The 12,733-nt window shown below is 38.8% G+C and overlaps 1 protein-coding gene across 1 annotated transcript in view; it reads left to right on the top strand.

The window, feature by feature from the left end:
• The window catches only part of AATF (apoptosis antagonizing transcription factor), a 92,105-nt gene that overhangs the window by 36,024 nt on the left and 43,348 nt on the right, over window positions 1–12,733 (top strand). The window contains exon 8 of the mRNA XM_010949198.3: window positions 1,279–1,362. Within this exon, the coding sequence (XP_010947500.1) occupies window positions 1,279–1,362 (84 nt within the window). The remainder of the gene's footprint in view (window positions 1–1,278; window positions 1,363–12,733) is intronic.

Genomic DNA, 12,733 nt, shown 5'->3' with positions numbered 1-12,733 from the left:
CTTATGGGCAATTGTTCTTGGTATAAGGAGTTAGTGAAAGAAAGGGGAAAAAGCACTACTTTACTAGATTGAGAAACTGAGAATATGTGGGAGGAGAAAGTTTTGTTTTTTTTTTTTTTAATGGAGCTATTATTAACTTGTGTGTAATCTTCTCTTAATTTTGAGCTTGATATGAGTCCGGTAATGGAAGCATTTGTAATCTAGCTTTTAAGATTCAGTTTTGAAGCTGCTTCTTTAGAGATGCCAGTATTGAAGCAAGTGTGTACTTTAGGCTTTCCTTCAGATGTTTAGATACTCCAGAAAAGGATCTAAAATTGCACTAGTCAGATTCTTTTGTCTAAAGGAAACTCTTTTATTTATAGTAAAAATATGTACTTAATAATTTTTTTAAGTTCAGAGGAATTTAAAATGAAAAGTGAAACTCCCCCAGTCTGAAAATTCCATTCCTCAGACTTAACCAATGTTGATAGTTGTAACAAGCTTTCAGATATTTCTGTTTATTTTATATATGTATACACACATATAATACATAAACATATATAAAAGTGTGGTTGTCTTTTTGTAACTAAATGAGATGCATGTATATGTGTCTGTATAAATATAGAAAGTTTTATAAACTATGTATAAAATCTTACAACTTTAAATCATCCTAGGTACTTTTCCCTATCATTCCATGGAGATCTCCCTCATTTTTCCTAATGACTAGAGTGTTCTGTTGTATGGCTGTGTACTATAGTTTATTTAAACAGTGGATAAATTTATGCTGTGCCTAGTTTTAGAAACAGTGCTGCAGGAAACATCCCTGAGCATTTGTATTTTTGTATTTGTGTGAAATATGGATAGATTTCTCAAAGTGGAAATGTTACATCAAAGAGAATATGCATTTTAAGTCCTGATGGATGTTGTCAGATTGCTTCCAAAAGGCTGCATGACTTCCTAGTCTCACCAACTGTGTTTTCCAATATTGAATATAGTCAGTTTTAGAGGTGAAAAATGGTATCATCTCACTTTATTTTGCATGTATTTAATTTGATTGACATTAAATTTATTTTTATGTAATTATTGACTGTGGTTCTTTGTCCATCAAGTGACTATTAATGTTTTTGTCCATTTTGGGGGGGGGTCCATTTTTCAATTGCATTTTGTTCTTTAATTTTAAGAGCTCTTTATATCTTAAGGAAAACAGTGCTTTGACTGTTACACACATTATTTATAGTAGCTACGTTACTTTGGTAACCTTATTGGGATTCACTTTCTCCTTTCTTCTCATTGATATAGGAGATCCTTCCTCAAGCCCCTGCCAATGCCCACCTGAAGGACTTGGATGAAGAAATCTTTGATGATGATGACTTTTACCACCAGGTATGATTTTTACACTCTTTTCTTTTGTTGCAAAACAAATTTTATCATTTTAAAACAGCTGATAGAATTCTGTGACCAAAAAGTAGCTTTCTTTGGAAGGACAGAGTCAGACAGAACTCCTATGTTCAGAATTGACTTACTGTGTAGTGCTGGATCTATTGCTTTGCTTTTGTGTTATATTGTTATATTTTTCCTTTTGAAATGAAAATGGCTGCAGCTACTTTGTTGGTTTTTGCAGAGTGTAAATTATTTTTAAAACAGTTTCAACTTCTTTGCATCAGGTGGTTTATTCCCTCTCAGCTGCTTTTGTTGAAGTTAATGAAGGGTTTTTTTGTTAGCTATTTGGTTTCTTGTCCTATTGCTATTAGATAAGGACATGGAGCTAATGAGCTGGGATCCCAGAGTTCTTGAATTGCACTTCTAGTTCTATTAAGTCTCTTGTCTTATAATTTTTTTGTGTATGTGTGCCTGTTCAAACCAGTTAAGTATGTATTAAAATTGTCTGCTACTCTTGGTTATAATAATAGTGTAGTGCTTTGAAGACGGAAAGAATTGATGGAAGTTGAAATGTGGTCCAGTTTTCAATATCTCTTCACAAACATCCCTCAGTTCTTTCCCTAACACTATTATCTGCTGTCATGCTGCTCTTTTTGATGATGGTGGTGACTTAAAGTAGACTCAACACTGGGGCTATCCTAAAGAACTAAAATAATTTCCTGTAATCTTGGGTCTCTTGAAAAGTCATACTTCTTAATGACGTGCTTTAGGATGTGCCTTTTCCAGCTCTGGAAAGTCGAGAGCAATTGTTCAGCAGCAATATACCAGTTTTTGTTGAGCCATTATTTATCAAGATAATTTCTGTCTCTGCTGAATTTTTAGTGTGTTAACTTTTGCCAAAGAATTTGCAAATGCTTGTTGAAGGTTTAGCCGTGATGGTTGTACAATCTAGAATATGTAATACAAAGGGAGGAACTTAGGAAAATTACACTGTAAAGTCAGTAGAACAAGTGATTCTGTACTGAAGATGCCTCTGACTTTGCCCTAAAAAAAAGAGACTTTTTATTAATCTTGCTATTCTTTCCATAATCTTCAGTAGAATTATTGCTGTGAGTCTTAAAAGTAATGATGAGAGGGTAGGAAGGAGGATCAGTGTGGCCTCAGGTGTTCCTGGTCAGAGGTCCTGATTCTTTTTTCCTTTTTTTTTTTTTTTTTTCTCTTATGTCTATTTGTCAGAAGAGCAGGGAACTCTATTTGTTCTGGAGTGTCTAAAGGAAGTACCTGATACGGGATATTAATGCTGTGTGATTGTGTGAGATCATGGGAGACAATCAAAAATGTTCCAGTCTTCATTAATTGAAGTGTACATTGTTTGATGGAAAGTGCATCATAAATTAAATAGGCTTAATAAAAATAAACTGAAATTACTGGGGAGCAGTTGTTTCCACTGGCAATCCTTAGTCTGAAAGATTTTTTTTCTTCTTTTTTTTGGTCTGGAGGTCTGCTTAAAAAAGAAATAGCATTACTTGATTGGCCCTTCATCCCAATTAATAATTTTAACTTCGATAAATTCTGATTTCAGTTATGACTAGTCACATCTTAGCTTTTCCCCTTGCTGGTTAATTGGGGTGCTGGGGTTAATCTAAATTAAAACTTAAACTAATAGAGGTCAGCAAGGCAGCTGAAACACCTGAGTGAAACAAATGGGGCTGCCAGGCGCAACTTTATCTTGGCTGTTTCCCAAGAGGGAAGTGGCAGCAAATTGGAGTTGTTTCAGCCTTCTGTAAAGGTGAATGATGGGTGACACTTGTTAATGTACAGCATCTCCGGAAGCATTCCAGATTGCTTTGCTGCCGTACCAACTGCTGCCATCCATGCACAGTCGGTAGGAACTGGACCAGTTGCCAACATCTGGCAGCACAGCAAGGAATGGGTGCAAGTCTTGAAACCCCGCAGATTCTAAATATGGTGCTTAGAACTGTGCAGGCTTTAATCACTTACCACTCTTTGGCAGCAGGCTACGACAGCTTATCCTAGCCTCGTACATCACATCCCGACATCTGCTGAGCCGCAAGGCAGCTGCACATTCATTTTCTTTTCTTGCCTTTTCTCTTTGCCTCCTATTCCTCTTCTTCCCACTTTCCCCCCACCGCCTCCCTTCAGTTTTCCTCTCCCTCCCCAGTATGCTTCTTGGGAGAGATGATCTGTAAAGATTACTGCTTCATTGTGTGCAAGTAATTGTGGTGATGCCAGGCCCTTGACAGACACAACGTAGCACCTGTTCTGCTGACCTGGTTAATTTCTTCTGTTGAGTGGGATTTGCCCGAGATTGGAGCTGAAGCCAATTCAATGATAAGGCTAGAGAAAACGGCTGTATGTTTTCTGTCACCTCCCAATTAAATTGGCTTCATAAAGTGCTTTCCTTTATTTGTCAGGGTAGTAAGCCTGAGCTAAGTGTTGTATTCAGAAGTGGTACAATGTATTACAATGGGCCTGTGAGTTTTCATTTGTGTTTTTCTTTGTGGTCATATGGAAGAGCTGGGTGGTGAATATAATACATTTTGCCTTTTTTTTTTTTTTAAACCATACTTGAAGCCAGACTCTTTGGGTCCATGTTTTGTAAGGAAGAGATTATAGCCACATTGAATTTTAATGTTTCATTGTAAGGGTTTAAAGGCTTACTTGGTTAATTCAGGTGTCTTGGGACTGTGTAAATGCCCTAAGCACTGAGAACGGTGCTCGGGGTCAGAACACCCAGTACGCACATACTCATCTCTTTGTTTCATAATGGGCCTTAAGTTACTACAGCTTTAAAAATATGTTTGTATTATTTAGTAAAGATACCTGTACATATGTATGTGTCTGTGTGTATATAAACACATACATAGAGGGGGGCACTGAAGAGTATCAGATGTCATGAGTAATCATTATCATTTTTGAGCTGCAAAAACCTCACAAGAAACAGCCCCTGAGACGTTGTTACTGCCTGCAAGTCATAGTAAATGGCAACACTAGTACTTGATCTCAAGAACTTCTTAGGCCAAGCCCTGTTCTTCCCACACCTTTATTTCTTAAATATTTCATTTATGAGCCATAAAGGCATCACTGTAGTATTACAGTTTTCAGTTTGTAAATAAATAAGCTTCATTTTCTTAGAACCAGAAGAAATATTATGTGTGTTAGAAAGTAATTTTTTTCCTTAGAAGGCAAATGATTTATTGAACTCCTGTTTCTTAACAATTCTAATGAAAAAATTAGCCTGATAGTTGTGCTACTGGCTTGTTTGGAAACTGGAGTTGCTGAGATCCTTCAGTGTGCCCAGCGGTGGTGATTTAGGAGAGAAAGTGTCACCTGCTGCAGGCAGTGCCGAGTCTCACTCCTCATGGAATTAGTTTGCTTTTTGGCTTATTTCTTGTCACAGCTCATCCCTAGAGACAGTTGCATACATGAAGGTTGCATACAACGTGCAAATGACCACGAAGGGCGAGCCATTCAGAAATGTTTCTAGTACCTGATTTTTCATTTTCATCACCCTGTTTCCTACTTTTTAACATTAAATGCTTTTAAGATGTGTTGTCTGTATCACCATTTAAAATTTTTGTTTGTTTTGTTTTGCTTTTTTAAACAATCAGTTGCACTTTGACTTGATAAGCCTGGGTTCTCAAAGGATTGGCAGAAGACTAACATTTACTGAACACTAGATACATGCCAGCTCCTGGACTGAGTACATAGGTACTTGACACCACTTTTATTTAATCCTCACAAGATCGCCATATTGAGATATGACTGCACTTAGCAATAAACTATATAAAGTGACTAGTTTTATTCTTGTCATATCCCGGACCTCAGACTAGTTTCTTGTCACCTTATGAGGCATTTTGTTCTGAAAAGACTAATTGAGCTTAGATATTGACAGATCGATACCTGGATTTCTGAGGGTTCATTAGGATTTTGTATGTTGCTTCTAGCTCTGTTTAGTTTTGATCTGGTTTGTCCTGTCACTTTGTATTTAACCAGGAGTGTCTAGAGAAAGGCATAATAGGTTCTGTTCTTTTGATGACCGCTTTGATGGGTTAAATTTCTCCTTTCATTTGCCATCAGGACATGTCTATAACTGACCTTGCCACATGCTGGATTTTTGTATCTAAGACATTTGATAATACCATAAATAAGTAATTACTAATTCGGTGAACTATTAAAAGTCAATAATGTTAAGAAATAGAGAAGAGGCAAGCTTTCTGACAAGATGGTTTACCTTAATTAAACTGGTGAGTGATTACTATGGACAGCCTGATGTGGGTAGCTTTAATTGTATGCATTTAGAGCTTAGTGTGAATAACAGATGTGTGAAGCCATCCCTACGGTTAATGGCAGTACAGGATTCTTGTTGGCCTGTATCTTTCCAGTGGTTCAGTTGATGGCTAATAACATGCTTTAAAGTTTGATTTGAACCTGCTCCTTTTAACTTGTTGTTGAAAAAGAGATACCTTCTGTTCAGAGCAGTATTTCATTTTTAGATTTACTTTGAAGTGCTGCCGTTGAGGTGTGGATAGTGTTTCTTAAAAGTCTGATGAAACTTACTACATATAGACCTTTATGGTGATTTTTTTAGAGAGAATATCTAAGTGAAATACATAAATTTGAAAATTGAAATTACGGTTGAAGATATATCAGAGAGTTAATCAATTAGGTTCTTAAGACATGGTAAAGGCATTAAAAAAAACCCCAAACAAACCCCATACCAGTATCAGTATCCAGTTAAACCCCAGCTTTAATAATTACAAGGTTATTTTTTGACCATGAGTCAGAGAATTTGATTGCAGTACACCTTAGTTTCTGTGCTGCCGTTGTCTGTCTGTCAGTGTTTAGACCCAAATACAGCATCGATGTTGGCGTTTGATGGCTGGTGTGGGCTTACTATTGTGGTGGCTGCATGGAACAGGAGGCCATAAGCCACATTTTAAATGCAGGGTCCAGAAATTTCATCAAACAGCAGCATCAAGGGAAGGCACACACGACTGGCCCTCATTTCTTTTGGTTTCCTTGCTTTAAAACACACCAGAGCGTGACTTCAGTACTACTGCTTTGTTGAGACAAAGGTAAAACCTCAGAGCAAAGCCTAAAACTGTACATTTGATGGAGTCAGTTAGGAAAGAGATAAGAATTGGTCTAGAACTATTGAAGAAACTTTTCAAACATGAGTGGAAATGGCCTTTTCAGTACTATCAATAAGCTCAGTGTCAGCCGCATGAGTGTAAATTAAACACAGGAGTCCAGCGGTATGTTAGTAGACACTAGTGAAGACTGGTGTTTTGGGAATGGGGAACACTACCTGTTCCATTGAAGTGGGCATGATGTCATCTTGTTCAGTTTATTCAGCTCCTTTAAAGTAAATGGTAGGGACAGTGACTTAGCATAGAAAGGGGAAATTAATAAGCAGCTTAAAAAACGTATGTGTATTGTAGATCTAGAATAGAACATGATTCCTTTGAAATTAGATAGCATCTTTGAAAATCATCAAGTCCAAACTGCCTTTTTTATAGACTAGAGCCTAGAGGAAGTAAGTGACTTGTATAGAATCACCTCACTTTAGACATTGAAACCCAAGTGTTCTTGCTTCTGGTTTGATTTTCTTTCTAGCATATTATGCCGCCTTTCGATCTGACACACTTAAAAATCCATTTTAGAGCTTCCTTTTCAGACTTGTATCTATTTAGAAAATTGAAGATCCAGTGTATCTGTTTGTACTCTTTGACAGTTCACGTGTATCACTTTTGTGCAGTTACGAACTTTGTTCAATTACCAATTGTAACACCAGATGCTAGCTTTATAAAGACGAATTAAGACAATCCCTGCCTAGGGAGTTTGTATCATCTAATAAGAGCAAATTTCTCCTCAATTTTGTACAGTCACATAGCTAACATCCTATTCAGTGGTGAAAGACTGAAAGCTTTCTCCCTAAAATTAGGAATAAGGCAAGGATGTCCACTCTTGTCACTAGCATTCAACATTGTACTTGAGATTCTAGCAGGGCAGTTAGACAAGATAAAGAAATAAAAGGCATCCAAATTGGAAAAGAAGAAATAAAATTCTCACTTGTAGATGACATGATTCTATACGTAGACAATCCCAAAGAAGCCACCAAAATACTAATCAATCTAATAAACGAATTCAGCATAATTGTAGGATACAAGATGAACAGCACAAAAATCAGTTGTGCTTCTATACACCAGCAGTGAGCAATCTGAGGAGGAAATTTTTAAAACTTCCATTTATAATAGCATCCAAGAGAATAAAATAACAGAATAAATTTAACCAAGGAGGTGAAAGACTTGTATGTGGAAAGCTATAAACATTGCTGGACAAAATTTTAAAAGACCTAAATAAATGAAAAGCTATCCCATGTTTATGGATTGGAAGACTTAATACTGTTAGTAAAACAGTGCTCCTCTAATTGATCTGCAGATTCAACACAGTCTTTATCAAGATCCCAGCTGCCTTTGCAGAAATTGATGAGCTGATCCTAAAATTCATATGGAAATGCCAAGAACCCAGGCTAGCCAAAACAATCTTGAAAAAGATCAAAGTTGGAGGACTCATCCTTCCTAATTTCAAAACTTACCACAAAGCTGCAGTAATCAAGATGTTGTACTGGTGTAAGGTTAGGCATATAGATCAATAGAGTACAATTGAGAGTCCAGAAATAAACCTTTACATTTATGGTCAATTGATTTTTGACAGGGGTGCCAATACAACTCAATGGGGAGAGAAGTCTTTTCAACAGATAATGCTAGGATATCTGGCTATCCACATGGAGAAGAATGAAGTCAGAGCCTTCCCTCATACCTACACAAAAATTAACTCAAAATGGATCATATACCTAAATAAAAGAACTAAAGCTGTAAAACTTTTAGAAGAAAATATAGGAGTAAATCTTCATGACCTTTGGTTAGGAAATAGTTTCTTAAATATGACAACAAAAGCACAAATGATAAAATAAAAAATAAATTGGACTTCATTGAAATAGAAAACTTTGAGCTGCAAAATATACCATCAGGGAAGTGAAAAGACCCACAGAATGGGAGAAAATATTTGTAAATCATGTATCTGATAAGGGACTGGTATCTAAAATATATAAATAACTCTTAAACTCAATTTTAAAAAAATGCTAAAAAATGGCAAATTACCTGAATAAACATTTCTCCAAAGAAGATATTTAAATGACCTGTAAGGAAAAGATGCTCACCAGCATTAGTCTTTAGGGAAATGCAAGTCAGTACCACAGTGAGTACTACTTTTTGCCACTACGATGGCTATAATCAATAAAGAGAAATAGTAAGTTTGGGGAGGATATAGAGAATTTGGAACCCTTGTCCATTGCTGGTGGAAATATAAATTGATGCTCCTTCTATGGAAAGCAATGTGGTAGTTCTTCAAAACATTAAACATAGAGTTACCATATGACCCTGCAATTCTACTCTTGTGTGTATACCCAAAAGAAATGAAAGCATATGTCCACACAAAAACTTGTACATGAACATTTGTAGCATTATTCATAATAGCCACAAAGGAAAAACCCAAATGGCCCTCAAGTGATAAATGGATAAATAAAATGTGGTATATCCATGCAGTAGAATATTATTCAGCCATAAAGAAGGTGAAGTACTGATACTTGCTACAACATGGATAAACCTTGAAAACGTCATGCTAAGTTAAATGAAAGAAGTGATTCACAAAAGACCGTGTGTTATATGATTTATGAAATGTTCAGAACAGGCACATTTATAGAGACAGAAAAGTGGACTGTTGGTTGCTTAGGGCTGGGATGTTGGGGGTAAAATAGGGAGTAACGAGTTTCTTTTGGGAGTGATGAAAATATTCTAAAATTGATTGTGGTGGTGGTTACACAACTCTCTGAATATACAAAACCATTGAATGGTACAATTTAAATTGATGAATTGTATGGTATGTGAGTTATATCTGAATAAAGCTTTTTTTTTTTTAAGAAGAGAGTGACATACTAGGTTAAATGTTGCAGACAGATGAAGTGAGATAAAGAGTGAGAATTGACCATTTGTTTCAGCAATGTGGAAGGGATTGGCGACCTTAACAAAAACTGTTTTGGTAGAGTGATGAAGTGGATTCAAGAGAGAATGGAGGGAGAACAGTTGGAGACAGTGAGTGTAGACAGTCTTGAGCTTTGCTCTAAAGGGGAGAAATGGGGCAATAGCTGGAACAGGGTGTGGAGGATCAGGAAAGAGTTTTTTGTTTCGGTGGGGTTTTTTTTGGCCATTTAAAAAAAAAATTTGTGTTTAAATTTGATTTTTTTAAAACATTTTTTTATTGAGTAATAGTTACTTTACAATGTTGTGTCAAATTCTAGTATAGAGCACAATTTTTCAGTCATACATGAACATGTATATATTCATTGTCACATTTGTTTTTGCTATGAGCCACCACAAGATCTTGTATATTTTTCCCTGTGCTATACAGTATAATCTTGTTTATCTATTCTGCTTTTTAAAATTCCAGTCTGTCCCTTCCCACCCCCTGCCCTCTTGGCAACCACAAGTTTGTATTCTATGTCTATGAGTCTGTTTCTGTTTTGTATTTATGTTTTGTTTGTTTGTTTTAGATTCCTCATATAAGCGATCTCATGTGGTATTTTTCTTTCTCTTTCTGGCTTACTTCACTTAGAATGACATTCTCCAGGAACATCCATGTTGCTGCAAATGGCATTATGTTGTCGGTTTTTGTGGCTGAATAGTATTTCATCATATAAATATACCACATCTTCCTTATTCAGTCATCTGTTGATGGACATCTAGGCTGCTTCCATGTCTTGGCTATTGTAAATAGTGCTGCTATGAACATTGGGGTGCAGGTGTCATTTTGAAGTAGGGTTCCTTATTGATAAATGCCCAGGAGTGGGATTCCTAGGTCATATGGTAAGTCTGTTCCTAATCTTTTGAGGAATCTCCATACTGTTTTCCACAGTGGCTTTCCTTGCTTCCCTCTCCCACTCTTACTGATTTAGATGTCTTCTTTTACAGTTTTGTGTTTATTCTTTTTGTAAGTCATGGCATTTATCTCCTTTCCAGTTATGAGTTTCTCATTTTTGTAGTATTCTGTTTCTTTTCTATTTGGAGTAGACCTGTGAATATTTCTTTTAGCATGGGTTTAGTGTTGCAAAACTCTTTTAGTTTTTGCTTGTCTGTGAAGTTCTTTATCTCTCCTCTTCTAAAGGATAGCCTTCCTGGGTAGAGTATCCTAGGCTGCATCTTTTTTTTCATTCAGGACTTTGAATATATCTTGCCACTCCCTTCTGGCCTGTAGTGTTTGTGTAGAGAAATCAGCTGAGAGCCTTATGGGGGTTCCCTTGTAACTCACTCTTTGTTTTTCTCTTGCTGCCTTTAGGATCATTTCTTTATCCTTGACTCTGGCCATCTTGATTATGATGTCTTGGTGTGGGTCTGTTTGGGTTCTTCCTGTTTGGGACCCTCTGAGCCTCCTGTACTTGGATATCTGATTCCTTTAGGTTTGGGAAGTTTTCAGTCATGATTTCTTCAAATACCTTTCAATCCCCTTTGTTCTTTCTTCCCCTTCTGGAACCCCTGTTATGTGTAGATTGGCACGCTTTATATTATCCCATAGGTCCCTTATATTGTTTTCATTGTTTTTTATTTGTTTTTCTCTCAGCTGTTCTGACTGGGTGCTTTCTGTTATCCTGTCTTCTAGGTCACTTATTCGTTCCTCTGCATTATCTAGCTAGCTTTGTACAGCCTTTAGGTCAGCTCTCATCTCAGCAAGTGAGTTTACTAATCCTACTTGGTTCTTCTTTATAGCTTCTATTTCATTTTTGACAAATTTTATATCTAAACACTATTTCTTTTAGTTCCTTCAGTACTTTGATCAGTCCTTTTTTGAAATCTTGATCTGGTAGGCCATCAATGTCTATTTCCTTGATCGTGCTTTCAGGGGATTTCTCTTGATCTTTTAATTGGGAGTGGTTCCTCTGCTTCTTCGTATTGCTCATATTCTCTCTGGCACTGTGGCTTAAGGAGTATCAGTTATCTAGTTCTCTTGGAGACGGTGTGCTCTTAATGATTTTACCGAGAGGTCTTTGTGTCTTCGCCCTGTTTTGTGAACTCAGCTTGCTGTTTCCAGAGGCTCTCTGTTGGTGCCCTCGTCTGTGCTGCTCCTAGTGGCTGTCGGCTAACAGATCGTGCCCCCTCCTAACACTGGGTCAGGAGCTGAGCTCTTACCCGGTGGGTGGGCGGGTCACTCCCACTCCTGATGCCGCAGTCAGATGCTGTGCTGGGGAGCAGGTGGGCAGATTGTGCCCTCTCCCAGCACCGTGGTCAGGTGCTGCATTCCTGCCAGGAAGGAGGGTGGCCACCCGCCCTCTCCTGTCGCGGTCACTCCACTGCTCTGTGCAGCTGCTGGCTCCGCCTGGGGTGGGTCAGCGCCCTGAAGGTGGCTCAGGGAAGACCAGGGAACAGCCCTGCCCCTGCTCCGTGCCAAATCTCAGATCCTTGTGCCAAATCTCAGATCCTTGTTTGTCTTGGCGGCAGGAGTTCTCTGAGGTGCCAGGGCGAAAGATAGTATCTGCCTCAGGCTGTAAACAAGTCTCAGTCCTGCCTAGGAGGTTGCTGAGCCCCCAGGTGTGGATTCAGGTCTCAGCCCCGCCCCCCCCCGGGGGGCTGCACACAGGAGGAGGTGGTGGCTGTGGCTGCGCCCCGCCCCGCCTCTCTTCTCTCGAGATGTGCCAGTAATAGCGGCGCAGGTCTGAGGAGACAAAGGCTACAGTGCCCCTATCCCCAGGGCACACCAGCCATGTTGCTTTGCTTTTTTTCACAATTTATGGGGGACCGAGTTATTCTACTCTGTATCCCCTCCCAGCAACGGCAGGCAGCACCCTGCAGTCCCCCGGGGCTGCCTCAGTGCAGCCACCCCAGTCCTCCACCCGGCTCCGGCGGCCTGTCCCAGACCCAGCTGCCGGCTTGCATCTCGGGCTGAGTGTTGTGGGAACCCTTTGTGGCTGTTTAACTCAGTTCTGTCGGTCAAGGGGTGCTCGGGGCAGATCTGAGCCTCAGAGGCTCCCCTTCTGTCCTGCTGCACTCTCTGTTGGGGGGGGGGGAACGCAGCAAACAAGCACCAAACCTCCTTTGCCACTCCCTCCTCCCAGGATCGATCCCGCACTGTTTTGCTTTTTCTTCTTTCTTTTTCCCTTTTCTCCTACCAGATTTTTGGCGTCTTTGTCTTTCAAAGAGGGCGATGTTCTGTCAGAGTTTGGCAGGTGCTCTGGTTGGCTGAGTAGGTCCATAGATGTGAGTTTTGGTGTATTTGTGGGAGAGGGTTAGCTACAAGCGTC

This window comes from Camelus bactrianus, chromosome 16, assembly GCF_048773025.1.
Source record: "Camelus bactrianus isolate YW-2024 breed Bactrian camel chromosome 16, ASM4877302v1, whole genome shotgun sequence".
Lineage (NCBI taxonomy): Eukaryota > Metazoa > Chordata > Mammalia > Artiodactyla > Camelidae > Camelus > Camelus bactrianus.
Note: the sequence above shows the minus strand (reverse complement) of the source record. Positions and strands in the feature narration are given on the sequence as shown.